Raw genomic sequence first — 18,975 nt, forward strand, 5'->3', positions numbered from 1 at the left:
CCTGATCACTTCACTGTTATAGTTTAGTCAACATTTGTGTGTCTGTCTGGAAAACTGAAATTTAATTTTTTCTATTGCTTTATTTAAAAGTAGAAAATATATAATGGACACTTTTCAAATTCCTGCAAAATGCCTGAAGGGACATTATTATTTAGAGACACTGTGTGTCCCTAAAAGGAAGAAAAGATTGAAATTTTCTTTAGATTTAAACAAGCTCAAGACCGCATTCATTAACATGACAAGACACTATGTACATGCTATTATAGAATATTTGAAAGAATGTAGACATTCAAAATACAGCTGCTAGTAATGATAAAATCAATTACAGTTTCTGTTTGGTTGTTGAAAACTGTAAATGTGAAGAATAAAGCAGGAGACACATTTTAAAGGAGTTTGAATTTGTAGAAGCTATATATTTGTAAGTTTGGAGTAAATACAAAGAACATACATACCGTCAAACAAGCATACAACATACAGGCCAAGTATAGAAAAAGAGAAGCTCTTTGACTTTTTTATACATTCTTATATACAGTGTAGAGTATTAAGATATTACACAAGATTAAATTTGGAAGATTTTTTTCATATGTGTCGACATAATGCCACTATGAAAAAATTTAAATGAGAATATCACAAAATGTTTGGAAGGACATCACCATATGAACAAAATACAGTCCATCTTAAAGAGCAATAGAGAAATACAAGTGTCAATACTGTGGCATTTTCATCTGCTTGTTCATCTTTTGTTATGCTGCTGTTCTGGTTTAGGTAATTAAAATGTGCTGTGAAACTGTCAGTAACAAGTACCATGCTAGAAAATAATTCAGGAAATACAGGAAGATGATTATAAGATGATGTCTGATACGTGTATCTTGATTATATATACCAGTCAAGCACAGTAAATTATTTTTTAGCAATGTAACATACAAAGCAAATGGTGGGCAGAATGGAATGCTTGTTATATGTGTGGATCAAAAAGACGACTATACACTATAAAAATCTGTTTGTGTTTCTTACAAGAAAAGCAAGTTTGTGATCATTTGTCATCGTGATCTGATCCCTCCCATCAACACTCCTGCTGTATCTCAAAAGGAAATAAGTTATTTTGGTCCAGGAAAAGGTCTCCGCTATTTTATCCAAGAAAATGAGGCTGGGTAATTTCTGCATACTTGTGAGAATACTTTCTCAACAAAAAAACATCAAAATAGAGAGTCACACTTTTCTTTATGCTTTCAACAAAATAGGGAGTCGCATTTTGCTTTATCCTTCCTACAAAATAGAGGGTACAAAGTTTCAGTGGGAGGATTAAGGTAACAACATGCGCAAATGTGAGGGGAGTTGGTGTCCCTGAGTGTGTGTGTGTGTATCTGTGTGTGCTAGTGTGTCTCTGTCTGTCTATATGGTCTCCACATAATTAGCAGGGAACAGGCCTTGACGGCCATCTTTGCTCCACCCCCTCCACCAGGCCTTGTCCACCGTTTCCACGTTCCTGATGATGTCACCAGGTTCAAAGGAGATCTCAGATTCATCCTCTGTGGGAACCGCAAGATAACATAGTGAACACCCACTAATCACAGTGTAATTACTGTAAGTGGATGCACTTTATGTGCACATGTGTGGCGATTATCCTCTAAATGGCAGCTTACCTGCTTCGTAGTCATACAGAGCTCGGACACACATTTGTCGCTCAGCTAAAACCTGAAAGGGAGAGAAAAAAGGAGTCAGAGAAAGACTGTAATCATGAAATCCAGGTCTTGAAGACAGAAGAAAGGAAAAAGAAATCATTCTAAAGGAAACATCTTTTATATTATACTGACACTTCAAAACATCTCTTTTAAATATTTTTCTTGTCAACAAAGCCCATGAAAAAAACAAAACTATCAATGAACTTATATCATCTCACTAACAAGTCGTGCCGGTGCCAAAGCCTGATATATCTTATTCATATGTGCCACAAGCCTCAATTGCTAAACAAAAGCTATTAAAAACTCAGTACTGAGCATGACATGTTCTGTTATTACTATGAACATAGGAATTGTAATTTACTCTATATCAACCCTAAATCACCGACATACACTGCCCTGCTGCTTTAAATTCTCACTGGTAATCCAAATATGTATTAATCCACTGCTGAAAACCCAACAAATGCACTATATACTCCTGTTGAGTAACGTTCGCTGAAAACTACAATGCCCAACTGGTTTAGAAATACTGAGCCTTGTTTAAATGAAAGAATATGTTTGTGACCCAGCTCTGCATCTTCATTAGAAAGCAGTGGGCTAGGGCCTGAGAGTCACAGATAGGGTAGGGATGTCAATGAGTACTGAAAAACAGACTGGTTTTGGTCCTTTTGTGTAATTTATTGACAATTTTAAAAACATATGATGATTTGATGATGCTTGAACCCAACCAAATATTCAACGATAAATGTATGAATTTAAAACATATGTTACTTAATAGCATATTTCCATTTTTGGCTTTGTTCAAGACACTATAAATACAATACCTCTTGTCCATTTTCTGAGATCTCCTGTTCCTTATCCTCAACAACGTCATCCTCCTCTGCTGTGCCATGAAGATCGTAGCTAACTGCCAGCTCCGGTGAGCTCAGTTCTGTATCAAATGGACTCAAAGATCGTTCTGTGTGTGTGAAAAGCATTCATCAAAGTCCAACCAGCACGGAGAATGAATGTAATAATGAATTATCACTGAATTATACAATTATATATTGTATAATATTGTTTAAACTGATTTGTTGCCAAACCTATGCCATTCTGTTCCTGTGTGTCCTCTCCATTTGTGATGCCATTGGCTGACAAGACAACAGTCTCATGTTTGATTTCTTGACAAATTGGTACGGCATCTGAAACAATAACAACTTTTTTTTCCATCATATTATCAAATTTAATTTTAACTTAACTACAGTGCATCATTTGAAAACAAATTGTGACAGTGTAACAATATTCCTAAAATAAATAAAATCTTTGTCAAGAAGAACAAGAGGGCTACCTTTGACTGCTGACTCTTCCTCTTTCTCTGAAAGCTCAGCAGGGGCCTGATTGTCTTCTGACTGGTCATTCTCCATCTCCACCATTGCCTCCTTTTGCTCCTGCACCACCTCCACTGGCTCCTCCAGTGAGGCAGGCTCACCTTCCTGTTTGAATCCCTCTTCCTCTTCCTCCTTGTCTTCTTCCTTGTCCTCCTCCTTTTTCTCCTCCTCCTCCTCTTCCTCCTCCTCCTGATCCTCCTCCTCTTGCTCCTGCTCCCCTGACTCCGTCTGGACTGGTTCTGTAGCAGTACAAGGGTGTGGTTGTGTTTCAGCTATATTTTCCTCGTGATCCTCCACATCCTCATCCTCCTCCACCAGTACAGTCTGTACTTTGTAGCTAGTGTCAGACACCAGCTCAGTGTGCACATGAGTGGCTGTGTTGAGGTCTGTTGATTGGAAAATATAAAATAATTGGAAAATAATATATAATTAAAAGCACAACTGTACATTTGATAAGCTTACATGTTGTTAAAGTGCCCATGAAGGCTTTCTAGGTCTGTGGTAGAAAAACTGATCTATAAAGCATTCAAAAGCCAGGTTCTCTGGGCGCACATTACAGTAAAGCTTGGCATGACTAAGAGTATATGTGGTTACTTTAGGAATATTTAATTGTGACTGGACTGTAAAAATATTCTGAGCTCTGTCATTTCTATATAACAGGCCACTGATTCATAGTCCCTGGCACAGTTTAGAGTATGCGGAGCAAATTTTGGCAAAAGCATCTAAGTCACTTTAGCTTGTAATATAATTTTTAACAACCAATATTTAATGTCAAATGAGTAATAAGCAGAGTACTATTCTCTTCTTCATACCGCATCATCACCCTTAATTGGCATTTTGCTGTTTATGCAATAATGAGACCTTCTTCGCAGATTAGTTCAAAAAAGAAAAATAATATAACACTGTATAATCAGAATATAATTCTGTCTGTCCTGTCCCATCCTACCTGTGTTTAGCTGTGGTCTCTGTGGAAGAGGAGCTTTTGGAGCCTGTGGAGACTCGAGGCAGAACATTGAGAGCTCTGGCTGGGTTGGGGTATTTGGGGGCGATCCAGGGAGGGCCTCTGGATGTGAGGGGTTGTTTTTTACTAAACTGGGGGACAAGGAAGCCAAGAGAGTAGGGGAGGCCGGAGGTGCAGAAGGTTCTGTGGGTGATGGGGCTTTGGGCTCAACAACGGCCTGAACTTGGTTGTTAGTTTGTGGAATGCTGGGCAGGGCTGAGACTGGAGGGGCAGGGTGAAGAGGTGATGTGGGCGGTGACATAGGGGCTCTGGGTCTTTGCGGAGATGTGACAGGGCGGAAATCAGGGCTTGTGGGGGGAGACATGGCACGGAAGATGGGGGAGGGAGGAGCCCGGGAGAAAGGGGACACCAGGGGTGAACTGCGAGGGGAGGATGTCGTGCTCTCTTCTGCTCTGGAGAAGATGAAGGCTGTGTCTGTGAGGCTGCGCTGGTATCGTCTGAATGGTTTGCCTGGAGAGAAAGAAGAAAACAGTTTGTTCAGAAACTGAAAAAATACACATTGTTTATCCATAAACTTCCAACTACATGCACTGCAATCCTGGGCTGATCCATGTGTTTCAATGAGCCCTTTGAGTGATTATGATTATGGTAGGGTCTCTCTCTCAAGCTCAGACACAATGTACATACCAGTACGGGAGGATCCAGGGCTGGTGGGACTTTGTGATGACGATGATGACAGCTGCCTGAAAAACTCCCGAGGATTCATGGAGCGTTGGGACACTAATGCTGCTGCCTCCTACAGGTCAAGTAGCATACATAAGCAGGAAATTAAATAGATTGAACAGATGCTAGTGTAGTTACTGGAGCAGGTTTTCACAAAATTCTAGCATTCTAATGACAAATGTGTGGCCTATTCAGTTCTTGCTAATTCAAAGCAATAGTAAGTAATGTTAACTGAATAGATTATAGTCTAAGATTCACTTACTGCTGCTTTCTCTATGGACTCACTCCTTCTAAGACGAGCCCTCATATGTTCCTCATGCTCCCTCTGCTGCTGCTCCTGTCAGTGCAGAAACACAGCAGCAATCATATTTACATATCCACAGACACATTTAAGTGCGATTAATCTCTTCATCTAAAATAGAACACTTTGAAAAAGTAGACAACACAACACTTATATTATATAGATATCTGTGCCATCTTCTAGTGTAGTGACCACCAGTAATCAGTAAGCTCACACAAAGCCAGTACTTTATAGCTTTTCTCTAAGGCGTCCCTGACATCTGCAAACCCCTCGCTGCCCTTACCCTTACTTCTCATAAATATAAACATACTGTAAGCAGTCTGCACTCATAACCAAGCTCTGAGACAGCTGCAAGTACAGGCCAGAGGTAACTTTGTAACCCTAATGAGGAATGCCTCCTCCGAACTATGGCCATATATACAGCCCACCACACACAACACATTTTTCTCTTATGCTTGTTTACAAAACATCTGGTATACTGGCCAAATTTTTAAAACTCATCATATTTAGTGTTGCACAGTTTGAACATGATAGCCACAGCCCAGAAGTATTTGTGCGCTCAACATGTTGTCTGTCATGTCATTGCTATTTTTTAGTGATTTATGTGCACAGCAACCATTCAGAGGGTGGATTCAGTGAATGTATTTTGGCTTTAGGTATAACATGATAAAGCTCTTATCAATTGTTTATACCTTTTAATATATCATTATAAACTGAAAAATTGGCAGTGGGTACATAGTCCATTTTTCCTTGTAAATGTAAATCAGTCCACTGTTGTCTTTTTTCATCAACACACATCTGCACATCAGCTGATGTTGTAGCAGACAACAGTGACCATTACATGGGGTCAAAGGATCTGAAAGGGAACCAATTACAGGTGTAGAATCAGACCTCACACAGCCCAATGTTAATCCTGTTCTAACACAGGGGTCGATGAGTTCAGGCCCATCTGACCAAACTCCAAATCCAGAAGCCAGCAGAGCAGGTGTCCATTTTGCAGCTTCGCAAAGCACCATGAAAACAAGGCTTGACCACTTTTGCCAAAGGGACTTTGTCACTCACCCATCTAAATTTTTCCTTTCTGCGCAGCTCTTCTTCTTGCTCTGCCTGTTTTCTTCTGTGAGACAGAAAAACAAATGAAGCAGCAAGTGTTATCCATTATACAATCTTCTTTTTCTTCCAATCTATGCAAAGTACAGCCACTAGAGGGCACTGCTGGCAGGAAAACAGACAGTATCCCAACCTCTGCTCCTCAATCATCTGCAATTTCTCATTCATCTTTCTGTCTCTCTCTTCTGCATCCCTCCGTTCCTTTAGAATTCTTTCTCTTTCAAGTCGCCGGCTCTCCTCTGCTGCTCGTCTCCTCTCTTCATCTTTCCTGTTTTCCTCTTCTTGCTGACACACACAATGGGAAACAATGGGAGACTATATTATACTTTCATTTCACCTTCACAATGGTAAATGGCAATGAACTTCCAGCTGCACAACATTTTAGCCACTGAAATGTGGCCAAATAGATAGGCTACTTTGGAATACCTCTGCACGTGCCCAGAAGGAGTCTCTGTTTATAAGTCTCATTTCCATTGCAGCATTAGTTTTTCTGTAGTTTGTACCCTATAAGAAAAACAAATGAATAGTGAATGCAGTCAACAAACTTTCCAATAATGCATACAGAACCATTTTTGTCACTGTATTATATTTCTGTAACTACAATTACAATTACAACTACAAAACCATTTCAAATGCCATTCTATTTTGTAAAACACTGAAGTTATTGTAAAACTGAGTTTCTTCCTTGAATTGTGTCAGGTCGTGTATATGAAAGTCTCTGTCTCCATCTGATGGGCAGATGAAGTAATGCAGGAGACTCACCACTAATTCCTCCTTGTCCGCAGATCTGGAGCTCCTTCTCACCCACTGTGCAGGAGTTTGAGACTGGGCTTTGCTGAGCTCTGCTCTTATCTTCTCCTCTGTCACATCCTCTATCTTCTCTGCACTAATGAACACATGTGCTTCCTGAAACATGCAGGGCAGGGAATGAGAAAGAGATGGCAAGTGGAGTAAGACAGATGAGAATTTAATCCACCCTTACATGCTGTACTGTAGCCCCACACACACACACACACACACACAAAACCACACACAATGGCTAGAAATCCATACACAAGCACACACAGTCCCTCTGGTGGTTTTCTCTTGGTCTGACTTGGAGTTATGCAAACTTGGAGCCAAACAGTTGTGCAACTGCTTCAGTTACTGTATAAGGATTGTGAGAGAACAAAAATACTCCCTGGCTTTAGTGTGAGGACAGGAATGCATTGGTTTGCATGGTCACAGACAGTAGAGGGCGACACAGGGGAAGTGATAAAAAGATGTTGTGAAAGCATGTGTCTTTGCAAAAAGGTGGGAGAGATTTCCTCACTTAATATTCAACACTTGCTCAATAACTGGAAGTCAAACTTAAGGGAAATTCAGAGAAAACAACCACAAACCTAAACATAGTGTTCCACTGCTGCTATTTATATGGAACAGATAGGTGTTAAACATGGGCTGAACTCATGCATGTATTTGTATGTGGCCAGAACCTCAGAATAATTTCCATGGAGAAAGTCCTGGCTTGTTGATGGAGGGCCAGGTCTGTCAGCCTCCAACAGGAAACCACAGCTTTATCTGAGTGACAACACTGACACTGACACTGAACAGAGCATTCAGTGTGCCCCATAATACATGTCAGTACAGTGTCTAATCCATATCACTCCAACTGTCACTGCCAACTGCACACACACAGACCAGTGTGGCCAGGGATGCTAGGGAAATCTTGGAAACAGACATAACCATAATCTACAGCAAAAGCTCTCAGTAGCATAGTGCACTGTTCAGGTCTGCAAAGTGCAAGTGTAGAAAATCACTATGTTTGCCCTTTTGTTGACATCAGCTCTGCATCCTCATGTACTGTAATTCATTAAGTACTGGATGTGCAAAAACTGCCAAGGTTTGCGATGCGATTCTCCGACACTCAAAATAAATGTGCTCGCAGTACTGCAAGGTAGTATAAAAGCAGGATAAATTGATATTGTGAAACATGCACAATTCAGACAGGTGTAGGCAGGTGACTGTAGCAGACAAAAGAACAGTTTGCTCTCATATCATACCATTTTCATGACTCTTTTCAACATAACATGGCTGGGAGTCATTCAGGTGCTAGTACTTTCATATATCTAAGCAAAACATTTTGTATCATCTTTTTTAAGATGTAAAGGCCCCAGCTTGCTCTGAGTGTCTCACCTTCCTCTCGTTGTTCTTTTCCCTCTTCTTTTCACTCCATTTTAACCCCATAAAGTGTTTTTCCGTAAATTTAATGACTTCACAAGTGGCAATTCAAAAGCTTTAGCATTTTACTCTTTCCATGTTTTTTAGGGTTCATGGCATTAATGACCTTGGCAGTGAAAACTCGCTACGAATATAATCTCTCTGGGTGGAAAAGGAGCACAAGGTGCTGTGAGAGGTTGAGTTTACAGCTAGATATGATCATGCTCAACTCTGCCCAAGCGGTCTGCTCCAGACAGCTGTGATACTCACTCACTGTTCCCAGTCGAAGTTTGACCCAGTTGATTGATGGGTCATGTCATGTTCAGGTTATGTTAAATGCTTTTATTTGTATGTAGAAATAGAATTTTGTTGCACACATTCATTACTGTTTTGAAAATGTTTACTTTCCTTTACATGTAAAATCCTTTTTTATAAAAAGCTTGTTATGTTCCTAAGAAGCCATGCCATTTACATTTGTAATGAGAGCTGAAGTTATTGTTTTTGGAGCCAAGGAAGAACAATTCAAAGTCAGTGCTCAGCTTTAATCTGTAATGTTAAGAACCACAAATCAAGCCAGAAATCTTGGTGTAGTCATGGACTCAGACCTGAATTTGAGGAGCCACATTAAGACAATTACAAAGTCAGCCTACTATCACTTGAAGAATATATCAAGGATTAAAGGACTTATGTCTCAGCAAGACCTGGAAAAACCTATCCATGCATTTATCTTCAGTCGACTTGACTATTGTAACGGTGTCCTTACAGGGCTCCCTAAGAAATCCATCAGACAGCTGCAGCTGATTCAGAACGCTGCTGCTCGAGTCCTCACTAAGACCAAAAAGGTGGATCACATCACTCCAGTTCTGAGGTCTTTACATTGGCTTCCTGTATGTCAAAGACTTGATTTCAAAATCCTGCTGTTAGTTTATACAGCACTAAATGGTTTAGGGCCAAAATACATTTCTTATCTTCTGCTTCGTTATGAACCATCCAGACCTCTCAGGTCGTCTGGGACAGGTTTGCTTTCTGTCCCCAGAGTGAAATCTAAACATGGAGAAGCAGCGTTCAGTTATTATGCTCAGTATATCTGGAACAAACTCCCAGATAACTGCAGGTCTGCTGAAACTGTCAGTTCTTTTAAATTAAGACTGAAGACTTTTCTTTTTACCATTGCTTTTAATTAAATATTTCAGACTTTTCTTTTTACCACTGCCTTTAACTAGTAGACTGATAACTTACACTGCACTGTAACTTTTACTGTCCTGTTTTCTTTTCTTTGTTTTTAGATAAAAAGCTTAGAGTGCTCTTTTGATTCTACCATCTCATACGGCTGATCCTCAGTTAACTGGGCCGAGTAGAATTAAATAATAAATAACTAAAGGAGGGATAGAGTGGGAGATGGGGAATCAAAGGAGTAAAATAAGCAAAGGTGGGAGACCTGCCTGTTTTTATTTTCTATTTAACTTTTAAAACTTTTTTATATTTCCCTGTTGCTTTTATGTTTTATGTAAAGCACTTTGAATTACCTTGTTGTTGAAATGTGCTATACAAATAAACTTGCCTTGCCTTGCCTTGCCTCAGCTGAAATAAGATAGCAATAGAGGGCTATGTTGGTACACATGAAAAAAAAAGCCTGTGTTCCCAAGTGTATGTCAGGGCAAGATCACAGATTTGAATGATCTAAAGTGCTTCAGGGTTTAGTGCCTTCATCCAGACATGTTGGTTTATTCCTTATTTACAATAGAAGCACTGTTCTTTGTTGCAATCCAAATCTCCTGCCTCACCTTAAAAGACATTTGGCCTTGTACCAGACTGCCATGTGGCCAGATATGATTATGCTTAAAATAATGTTTGATTTTTATGAAATTAAAAGTTAAAAGTTCTGACTTATCAGATACTCTCATATCTACCTTCTCATCCTTCATCTCATCAAGTATATCGCTCACAAAATCAACATCTAAAGCCCCTGAACACATACTCCTCAGGCCTTCTGACTCAACTTTATTCTGCTGTTATTTCAGTGGAAATGCAGAACAATGGAAACATCTGCACCCTATTCATATTTTAGTTTTTATAACATAACGCCACACTGGAGTACAGTATGTAACATACCCAAATCTGCTGCTGCAGACTCGCCTTGACAACACCCTCGCACTGCCAGCTGGGACATGCAGCATAGCAAGCCGGAAAGATAAAGTGAAGGAAAAAAAGAAAGAAGCAAATAACAAACAGAGTGCCAAGGGACATTCTAACTAACTCAATCCAAGGCACTGAAAGCCAAGAAGCATATTGAGCCCCCCGTTATTACCATTAATCAATGTATGTATGTAGGTTATTTCAGTAATTTTATTTCCCGGTCATTGCAAGGTCAAGTAGGAATTTAGCTGAGAATCAAGATTGTTTAAAGCTGCGGCATCATTTACATTTATTAATTTTCAATTGCTATGTATGTCAGGGGTCGCATGCTTCTGGAGCAACTAGGGGTTAAGTGTCTTTCTCAGGCACACATTGGTGTCACACAGTGGATTTGAACCCGAGTCTCTCACACCAAAGGTATGTGTCTTATCCAGTGTTCCATCACCACAGTTTATTTTCTGCTAAATTTGGACAATATTAAAATACAACCTTGCAAGGTTGTGGGTGATTTATTATGTAGGTAATAAGGGTAACTATCCTATGAATCCTAATTCATAAATGCATTATGTAACGCCATGTCTTTGCTTAACATGGGTAGCATTGGTGGAAGAAACCTGCATATCCTTTACTCAGTGTAGAAATCCATTACAAGTACAAGCCTCACATTCACAACTTTACCTATAAATGACTCTAAATAAGCATAGAGACTTAAGACAAGCACTGCAGCTAATGGTAACATAGATTAATAAATCAATCAATCTATTGGTTTTTTTTTATTAATTTACCCAATACAATGTAAGAAAATAGGAGGAAAAAGAAATTCATAGAAACCAATGGGGACAAACCAATGGAGATTTGTCCAGACCCATAAAACGTTTTCGATAAAGTTTCTACTGACAAACTTATCAATTGATTTAGAATTAATTGATTAATAAACATTATGCTGTCCTCATTTGGCCTCATTTGGTGCTTGTGACCTTTGATATTTATGAGGTTTCCACATACACACAAACTGGTATCAGGTAAAAATATTAAACTCTATACAGTGTCACTTCTCAGACTGCAAATTTTTGCCAGGTGGTTGTGAAATCCCACATTGACTGATAGAACCTACAAAAACAAACCGGTTTGAGTAATAATTTTTAAAGAATTAATCCCACTCCAACCCCAGATGATTTCCCAGACAGAGGTATGACTCAGACTGTTGTGCTGTTTTACAAGCTTCCCATGATTAAATTATTCTCTTCCAGCTGTTTTGAAGTTTTCACAGATCTGCTGTGTTCACGAACAACGTATGTGATGGGAAAGGTGATTAAAGATGATTATCTGGCCTTGACAGATTGTGAAAACCATCATGTCTGCTAGCAAAGTTCAAAATGAACAGAAGACGGAATAGCACAGTTAAGTACCATCACCACAGTCAGGATATTTCTGCAAATGCAATCCATGTGCTTGGCTATGATGTCCATGCTGCAAGGTGATACAGTATGTTCTTTCTGAGTCTGATTTACCATTAACTAATAAATTTAAGTTTAAAGAGCTGAGTAATGGAAAATGAATCTTTCTTTTTTATATATTCTTACATTTTTAAGCTTAGTACGGTCAGAACAACATTTTGGTCTTGATTTAAAATAAACTGTTTCAGTTCCCTTTTTCCTCCTAATCACAGAAAAGTGGGTTAGCAGTCACAGTGGCGTCCAATGGTTAACTGCATTGTCTTGACACATGTCTGACCTTTAATATACAGTAATATATGTGTGTTTGATAAGTTTATAGGTCACAATTCTCCCACAATTCACAGATGGAGACTGTACATTTCTTTACAATTTTGAAATCCCACATGGAAATGTACATAGGCCCAAGGGTGCGCTCACCCACACACACACACACACACACACACACACACACACACACACACACACACACACAGAGTCTGACAGGAGGGTTAGAGGCATTCACACAGTGGCTCACAAAATCCCAAACTCAACATTCACTACTAAAAAACAACAAACATTCCACAGATGCTTCTGGAGTTGACTGGGTGATGCCTTTATATGGAAACTATTAAACCTAGGGGTCAGTTGAACCTCTCATAGTTGGACTGAAATCTGAAATGCTACATAAACACACTTTGAGGGGCGCAGATGAAGAGGAGAAGTTGCAGCTAATATTCTGATGGACGGTTTCTCATATACTGCACACACATATTTCAGAATCATAAAAATATGTAGAAGTTCTCTATCCCCCCTACTTCCTGTCTCTCCTGTCACCACTTAAGTTTGTGATGTGACTTTGGATTTTCCCACAAACAATGGAGCTTTCAACCCCAAACTCAGCTGTCTTCCCCTGTACCGACAGATCGACCAATCTAAAACAGGACCAACACTGCAATAGAACAGGAAGTGGACTGAGCACAGGAAACTCTCAAAACAATACAAAGTAAACTACTGTGTGTAAATATAGAGTTTGTGAGTACAAAGTGTAGAGTCCAGGGATAAAGAAAACAGGACACATTTTGTTCTCTATTGCAGGGATTTGGGAAAATAAAGAGTACCAGGTATTATGATTACAATGTTTCCATGTACTATACTGCTTTTGCCCCTCCTCAATGCTAAACATCTCCCAGCTGGAAAGATGTCATCTTTAATGCACAGTTTAGTGGGGAAACCAAACAAACAGACAAACCACTGGATGAAGTGCACATTAGCATATGTCAGTTCCAAAGGTTAGTGATAAGTGATAAAGCATATCTTGATCTACTGCACCTTGAAGAAGTTTTTGATGGCTGGAAGGTGGCTGGCACATTCTGTCCTTCGGTAGTCATCCACATTTGGGCCGACCTGCAGACAAACACAGGGTGTAGACACCTACAACATTCATATCATACCTCTCTTAGATGGGTCTAAAAGCAGAGGAGGAAGAGAGGCTGAGGAACAATAGGATCCACATAGCTGTATTTCATAAAACTGACCATTTCAATCGATGACTCACTGAAAACAAAGGTAAATTATTAAGTCATTATTTATAGCATATAAACAGTATTTATTGTTTTATTGCCCAGCCCTACCTTTGTACTACAATGACATAAAAACACATTCTCACAGCATTTCCCCACATGTCAGACACAAAATAAGCCAAAACATGACCATAGAATGTGAATAAGCCATTTACTTTAGGACTTTCTCCAGTGCATTTTACAGATTAATGAGTGCATAGATTTGTCTGCATGTGACCACTTAAGATGTTAAACCCTTTATCTGCTAAATGACTTTTTGTGTGTGTACCTGCTATTGTATGTGCAAAGCATAGATGTAAGATTCAGTGATTTGTGTTGGTATGTGTGTTTCTTTAACATGACAGGCCCGTGCTTACATGAGCTAAGCCTCATGAGCCTGTCTGCCACTCACCCAGCTGACGATAGCAATCCGGGTGCCTCCTGCCTCCACACTTCCCACTTTGCACAGTCCGTATTGTGGCTTGGAGATGTGAAATTTCCCTGCCAGTTCTGCCACACCACCCGCTGTTAGAAAATAATGAACAAAGGAAAAGGGTGACTGATGGAGAGGTTGACTTTAGAAATGCTACAATTTTTCTCAAAAGCAAATTGTAAGATTGTTGCGATATTCTCTAAATGCAAGAGGCCATGTGAATTCCGTTCAGGCCGAAGTGAAGAAGCTGACAAGTTTCATTTTTTGTATTTCATGTAATTTCAAACAAACATACCACATGTGACAGTCCCCCTTACCTCCTGAGTCAGCCAGTTTGAGCTTGTTGGTGACTCCATCATATGCAAATATTGCCCTGCGGACATACAGACATAAACAGACAGACAGATTTGTAACGTTAAGTGTTAGAAAAAATTTCAACAAAACACTGGTTAATTTTAAACTACTTGTTTGATTTCTGTATGCCCAAGAATAAAGGCTCATCCACAACTTTCATACCTAAGCATGAGCATGTGGACAGCTGGGTACACCATTTGTTCAGTCTTTCATCGTGCACAGGGGACACAGAGACATGCACACATGCATAGCCAGATGTTTTACTGCACATACTTTGTCTAAATCATAAAAAGCTTCCCTACAGTGCAGAGAATCTATACAACGTACCAACAAAAATTAATTTTTTCTTCAACGGTGACACATGCACTTGTTCACTTTTTTCCTTTCTAACTCCCTTCCTGCCCTTTTTTCCCAGAGGCCTTTACAGTACATGTGTAAAACAGGAAGACACTCAACAGCATAATAACCTTCATTCATAGTGTTTGTCTCATAGTTCTTCTGAATGTGAAACAAAAGCAGCCAGTTCTGTCCTGTTCCCAGCTACATGGGTTTTTGACATTTTGCAGGTGAAAACCTGCCCTAGCGCACCCTTCAGGCAGTCAAACTGCAGGTCACTGTGGCAACAACTCATGATGTGTTTCCATGAGACCGCTGAGATACAACTCCACTGAACAAACTTAATGTGTGTGTGATTGTTTTGAAGTGGCTAGATTTCTGTTTGTTCTGCTTTTTTACCAAATTTTCAAGGCAGAAATGCGTGACTTCACAATCAACCAAAAATAAACAAACTTAAAGACAAATAACATTTTTACTTTGCTACTTATTATGCTACACATCTTCCTGGCTGTTATCTAAACCACTAGTTCAGGGTCCGAAATGATACCCATATGCTCTCTGACATGACATGCTTATAACACAATCCTGATTCATGTGTGTGTTTGAAGCACAACTGGGGGTAAATGTGTCTGTGAGTGTATGTGACTTTATGAGGTGGCCTGCAGAGAGATGAATTGTCAAAGCTGTGTAGGACTGTGTGTGTCTGTGTGTTAGTATGTGTGCACAAGTACATATGTCTGACTCTGTGTCTGTGTACATTTCTCTCAGTAGGACACCTGGGGGTGTGTCAATAACATCTGGAGCTAGGTAGCAAGAGCGAAAGGCCATGAGCAGCTATTACAATGGGCCAAAGTTGTGTGTGTGAGGGGGGGGGGGGCACTAGTGGGTATGTGTTGGGAGGAGAGAGTGAGTACAGGCTGACAGGCCAGCTGAATCACTCTGTTATTTTTTCCTGATACAACAAGTCTCTCTCTTTCCAAAGAACAAAAAGCGACAAAAGTCAATCAGTATGTGTGCTGAGGACACAATAACCATATTGTGCGCCCTATTGAGCAAGTTGCATGTGTGAGGAGGCCGGCTGACACGGCTCTTTCGTTTTCTTATTGCACTGATTGTGGTGACAAGTGTTTACTGTATATCTATCATGTCACTGAGTAAAACCGAGTATTATTAAATAAGATTTCATCAGAATATAATGCAATTCTTGGAAACATTCTCCAGGTTTTCGTGAGCTTTGTGTCATCTGGATCATTCACATACGTCTTCAGGGATTAGTCTAGGAAAAGTGACTATAAAAACAACAAACTCCACTCCCTCATTAGTCTACTTACTAGCATCCAGAGCTACTGACTAGCACCCAGAGCTTAGACACCACATTTACTGATTCTTGGTCCACATCACAAGCAGTCAAGGTCAAAGGTCACTGAGCCTCTGAAGGAGTCTTAATTGCATGTGCAAATTCTCCACCCACAGGGAACAGGCTTGCACATGAGGATACACTGTGCTGTGGGAGACTCTTTGTTCGGCCAGAGCACTAAGATGGAGTTCACAAAGATCCTATTTTCAGGAATTTTTCTCCACAGGACTTTACTTAATCCTTGTCTTGGATACTAACAAGGTTAAGGGGTTTACTAATGTAATGACTTTACAAAAGCAACCAAAATATGAAATCTATGAAATCTGTTTTAGACATGTATAAAGTATTAAAATTTAATAAATTTTATTTTACTAAAGCATCTGGAAGATCCATCCCTCTACTCTTGACTGCCTTGAGGACGGACACATTTCTCTGAAATGCACTGGCACAATCAGGTTTATTGTGGGGATCAAGTTACCATCCTGAACATTTTTCTACTTTTTCTGAAAGTCTCATTTTAAGCACTGTTCACCCAGCCGCCTGTTTTATCAAAATATTATCGGGATGGCTGAAATTTAAATGAAATACGCTGTTTGTTTAAAACTGTGCTTCTATTACACTGCTGTGGTACCCTGTGGTAAACAAGTGATTGATAAGCTGGATACGCCAGCAGTGTGGTGTAGTGAGTGTAGAGAGACAGATCTCTCTCTATGCGTATTACACAGACAGGCAAAGGTTCAAGCTCACATTACAAGTGTGTACCCTGCTGAAGTGCCCTTAAGCAAGACAATGAATCCAAAACAGTTTTACGCTCACTCTTCTGTAGCTGACCCATAGTATGCCACATTCAAGTAAGCCATTTTGATGCCCTTCTCTCTATCTCTTTCTGTCTGCACCAGATGATTAGCTTTGTTAATGCAATGCAATGTTTCCCAACTAACAGAGCAGACGGACCCCCATTCCTTCACACATGCTGGTTTCTTGAGAGCTACACTGACTGATGAGAAAAACAGATTCTCTTATGTGTGTACTCCAGCCCACCTCCAAACTCAGCCAGCTATGACCTCAGCTCTGAGAAAGGGAGGGACAGGGGGTGGAGAACAGAAGAGAAGAGAAGATAAGAAAAGACATGAAACGTGTAAATGAAGGGAAAGAGGCCATCATTAAGGGGAGAGGGGGGCATGAAAAGTGGAGAGGGTGCGGCAAAGAGAAGAACAAAACAATGATGGCATAATCCAAAACAATTTAAAAAAAAAAAAAGAAATTAAGAATGAGAAATGACATGTGCATCATTACCACAGCCAGTCACTCAATGCAGCTATAAAACAAATAAACAGCAAACATTCATCTCAGAGTATACAAAGTATGCATACAGTATATAAACACAGCCATGCACACACACACACAAGCACATGCACATGTGACATACTGTAAGCCTGAGCCAGTAACAATAGGGATGGTTTGTTTTGGACTACCAGAGCCCAAGTAATACCTCCAAACAGGCTACGCTCTACCATTTCAAGATGAACATAACAGAAGCAGATGGTGAGCTGTGCTGGAGAAGGCCTTGTTTTCACTGATCCAGGCGTTCTGCTACACCAGGCTAAACTCTGGACCATTTCAGCATGGTAATGTGCAGGAAATACTTGAACACAATGTACACGCTTCTTTTGTATTGTAATTTCTGAAGAGACATAAGGAGATTTTCTTCCTTTGTACTCCAATCCAATTTTGTTTTGATGCTCTCATTGTTACTTGTGCATTGTGCACAATAAGAAAGAGAAAATGAACCTATGAGGTTTGTGATATGATATTTTGAACCAGCAACCATTCCTCGTATTCCTTGTCCACTTCAACATCCCTACTCTCTCCATATATTCTGTTATCTCACCATCATTACTACTCTAAATTCATTATTCTGACCCCCATCTTCTACAGCACATATTTCTTTCCCTCCTACATTAAATCATGCACAGCATTTCTCTTTCACAAACTGAAGCAATATCTCACCCTCATCTGTTCTCTCTCGACTCTACACTTCCTACCCTTTGTGTCTCTCTGACAGGAAGATCTTGTGGGCTCATAGGTCATTTATTCATTCCATCTATGCCAGCGGGGGAGATGTAAGAGATTTGTGGTTATGCACACTGTTGCGATATGATAAACTGTGCATGAAGAGAAAGATATGAGAAAATGGGTGAGAAGCTGGGAGCTCCCACCAGAATTCACTGCCCAGATTAAACTCTCCATCAGATAGTTCTTTCGCTCCTTTTTCTCTTGCTCTTCCCCTTCCATATATTGCACACACATCCCCAGTGGTCCCACCAGCCCTCATGTTAGGCATTTGTCAAGATTTTAACAGTGCAGTCTTCTGAATGCTTATTCCTTATCTAACTTCTTTCAGATTTGTATTTTCATAACATCTACCTCCACACTTTCCACAAGCTTCTTTCTCTGCTTAAAGCTGACCTGGGCTCCAAGTGCTATTTTTAGCCTGTCTTTCTGTCTACCTCCTGTCTGTGTTGGAGCAGGGGAACTCAGAGACGTCCCCACAGCACATAGCACTCATTTCCTCTTGCCAAACATGGGCAAAAAAAGTCCAGCCAGACAGGCTGCTGAAAAAGTAATTTTTTCCCCCCTGTCCGGTATGTTACTCATATAGTATCCAGGCGGCGACCCCAGTGGCACACACATTCCTCCTTCCGTCTGGACTGCAGAGACATGTGGAGGTTTATAGGTAGAGGTTGAGAAGTGTGAGTAAGAGAGAGGAAGTGACGGAACAAGAGGGTGACTGAAGCCAAGTAAGAGGAGATCGGAAAAAAGAGAGAATGGCATTACATTTGTCTCTCTTGCAGAGGCCTACAGAGTGGTACAGTGTGCTCTAAGGTGATGCATCACTGTAAACATCATGACTAAAAAAACGTGGCACGATAAACCACAGGGATCTTCAAATTGTAATGTGGTTAAAGATGTTGCTAGGGAGCATCCACAGTTTAAATAAAGAAAAGTTTCATTAGATTTTTA

General features: G+C 40.1%; 1 protein-coding gene across 1 annotated transcript in view; it reads right to left on the reverse strand.

Annotated features, from left to right (window-relative positions):
* Positions 1–381: 381 nt before the first annotated feature.
* si:dkey-40c11.2 (drebrin-like protein A) overlaps positions 382–18,975 on the reverse strand; it is a 30,997-nt gene continuing 12,403 nt past the window's right edge. Inside the window, exons 2-16 of the mRNA XM_038703190.1 lie at positions 14,222–14,277; positions 13,884–13,996; positions 13,242–13,316; positions 6,904–7,047; positions 6,568–6,645; positions 6,275–6,426; positions 6,094–6,148; positions 4,993–5,067; positions 4,695–4,803; positions 3,993–4,517; positions 3,007–3,432; positions 2,762–2,860; positions 2,504–2,637; positions 1,644–1,695; positions 382–1,529 (exon numbers count right to left, since the gene is read on the reverse strand). Coding sequence (XP_038559118.1) covers positions 1,393–1,529; positions 1,644–1,695; positions 2,504–2,637; positions 2,762–2,860; positions 3,007–3,432; positions 3,993–4,517; positions 4,695–4,803; positions 4,993–5,067; positions 6,094–6,148; positions 6,275–6,426; positions 6,568–6,645; positions 6,904–7,047; positions 13,242–13,316; positions 13,884–13,996; positions 14,222–14,277 — 2,230 coding nt within the window. The 3' untranslated portion in view covers positions 382–1,392. The remainder of the gene's footprint in view (positions 1,530–1,643; positions 1,696–2,503; positions 2,638–2,761; positions 2,861–3,006; positions 3,433–3,992; positions 4,518–4,694; positions 4,804–4,992; positions 5,068–6,093; positions 6,149–6,274; positions 6,427–6,567; positions 6,646–6,903; positions 7,048–13,241; positions 13,317–13,883; positions 13,997–14,221; positions 14,278–18,975) is intronic.

This window comes from Micropterus salmoides, unplaced genomic scaffold, assembly GCF_014851395.1.
Source record: "Micropterus salmoides isolate LMB-PRFRI ecotype aquatic unplaced genomic scaffold, ASM1485139v1 Ms_hic_scaffold_7, whole genome shotgun sequence".
In the NCBI taxonomy this organism is placed as follows: domain Eukaryota; kingdom Metazoa; phylum Chordata; class Actinopteri; order Centrarchiformes; family Centrarchidae; genus Micropterus; species Micropterus salmoides.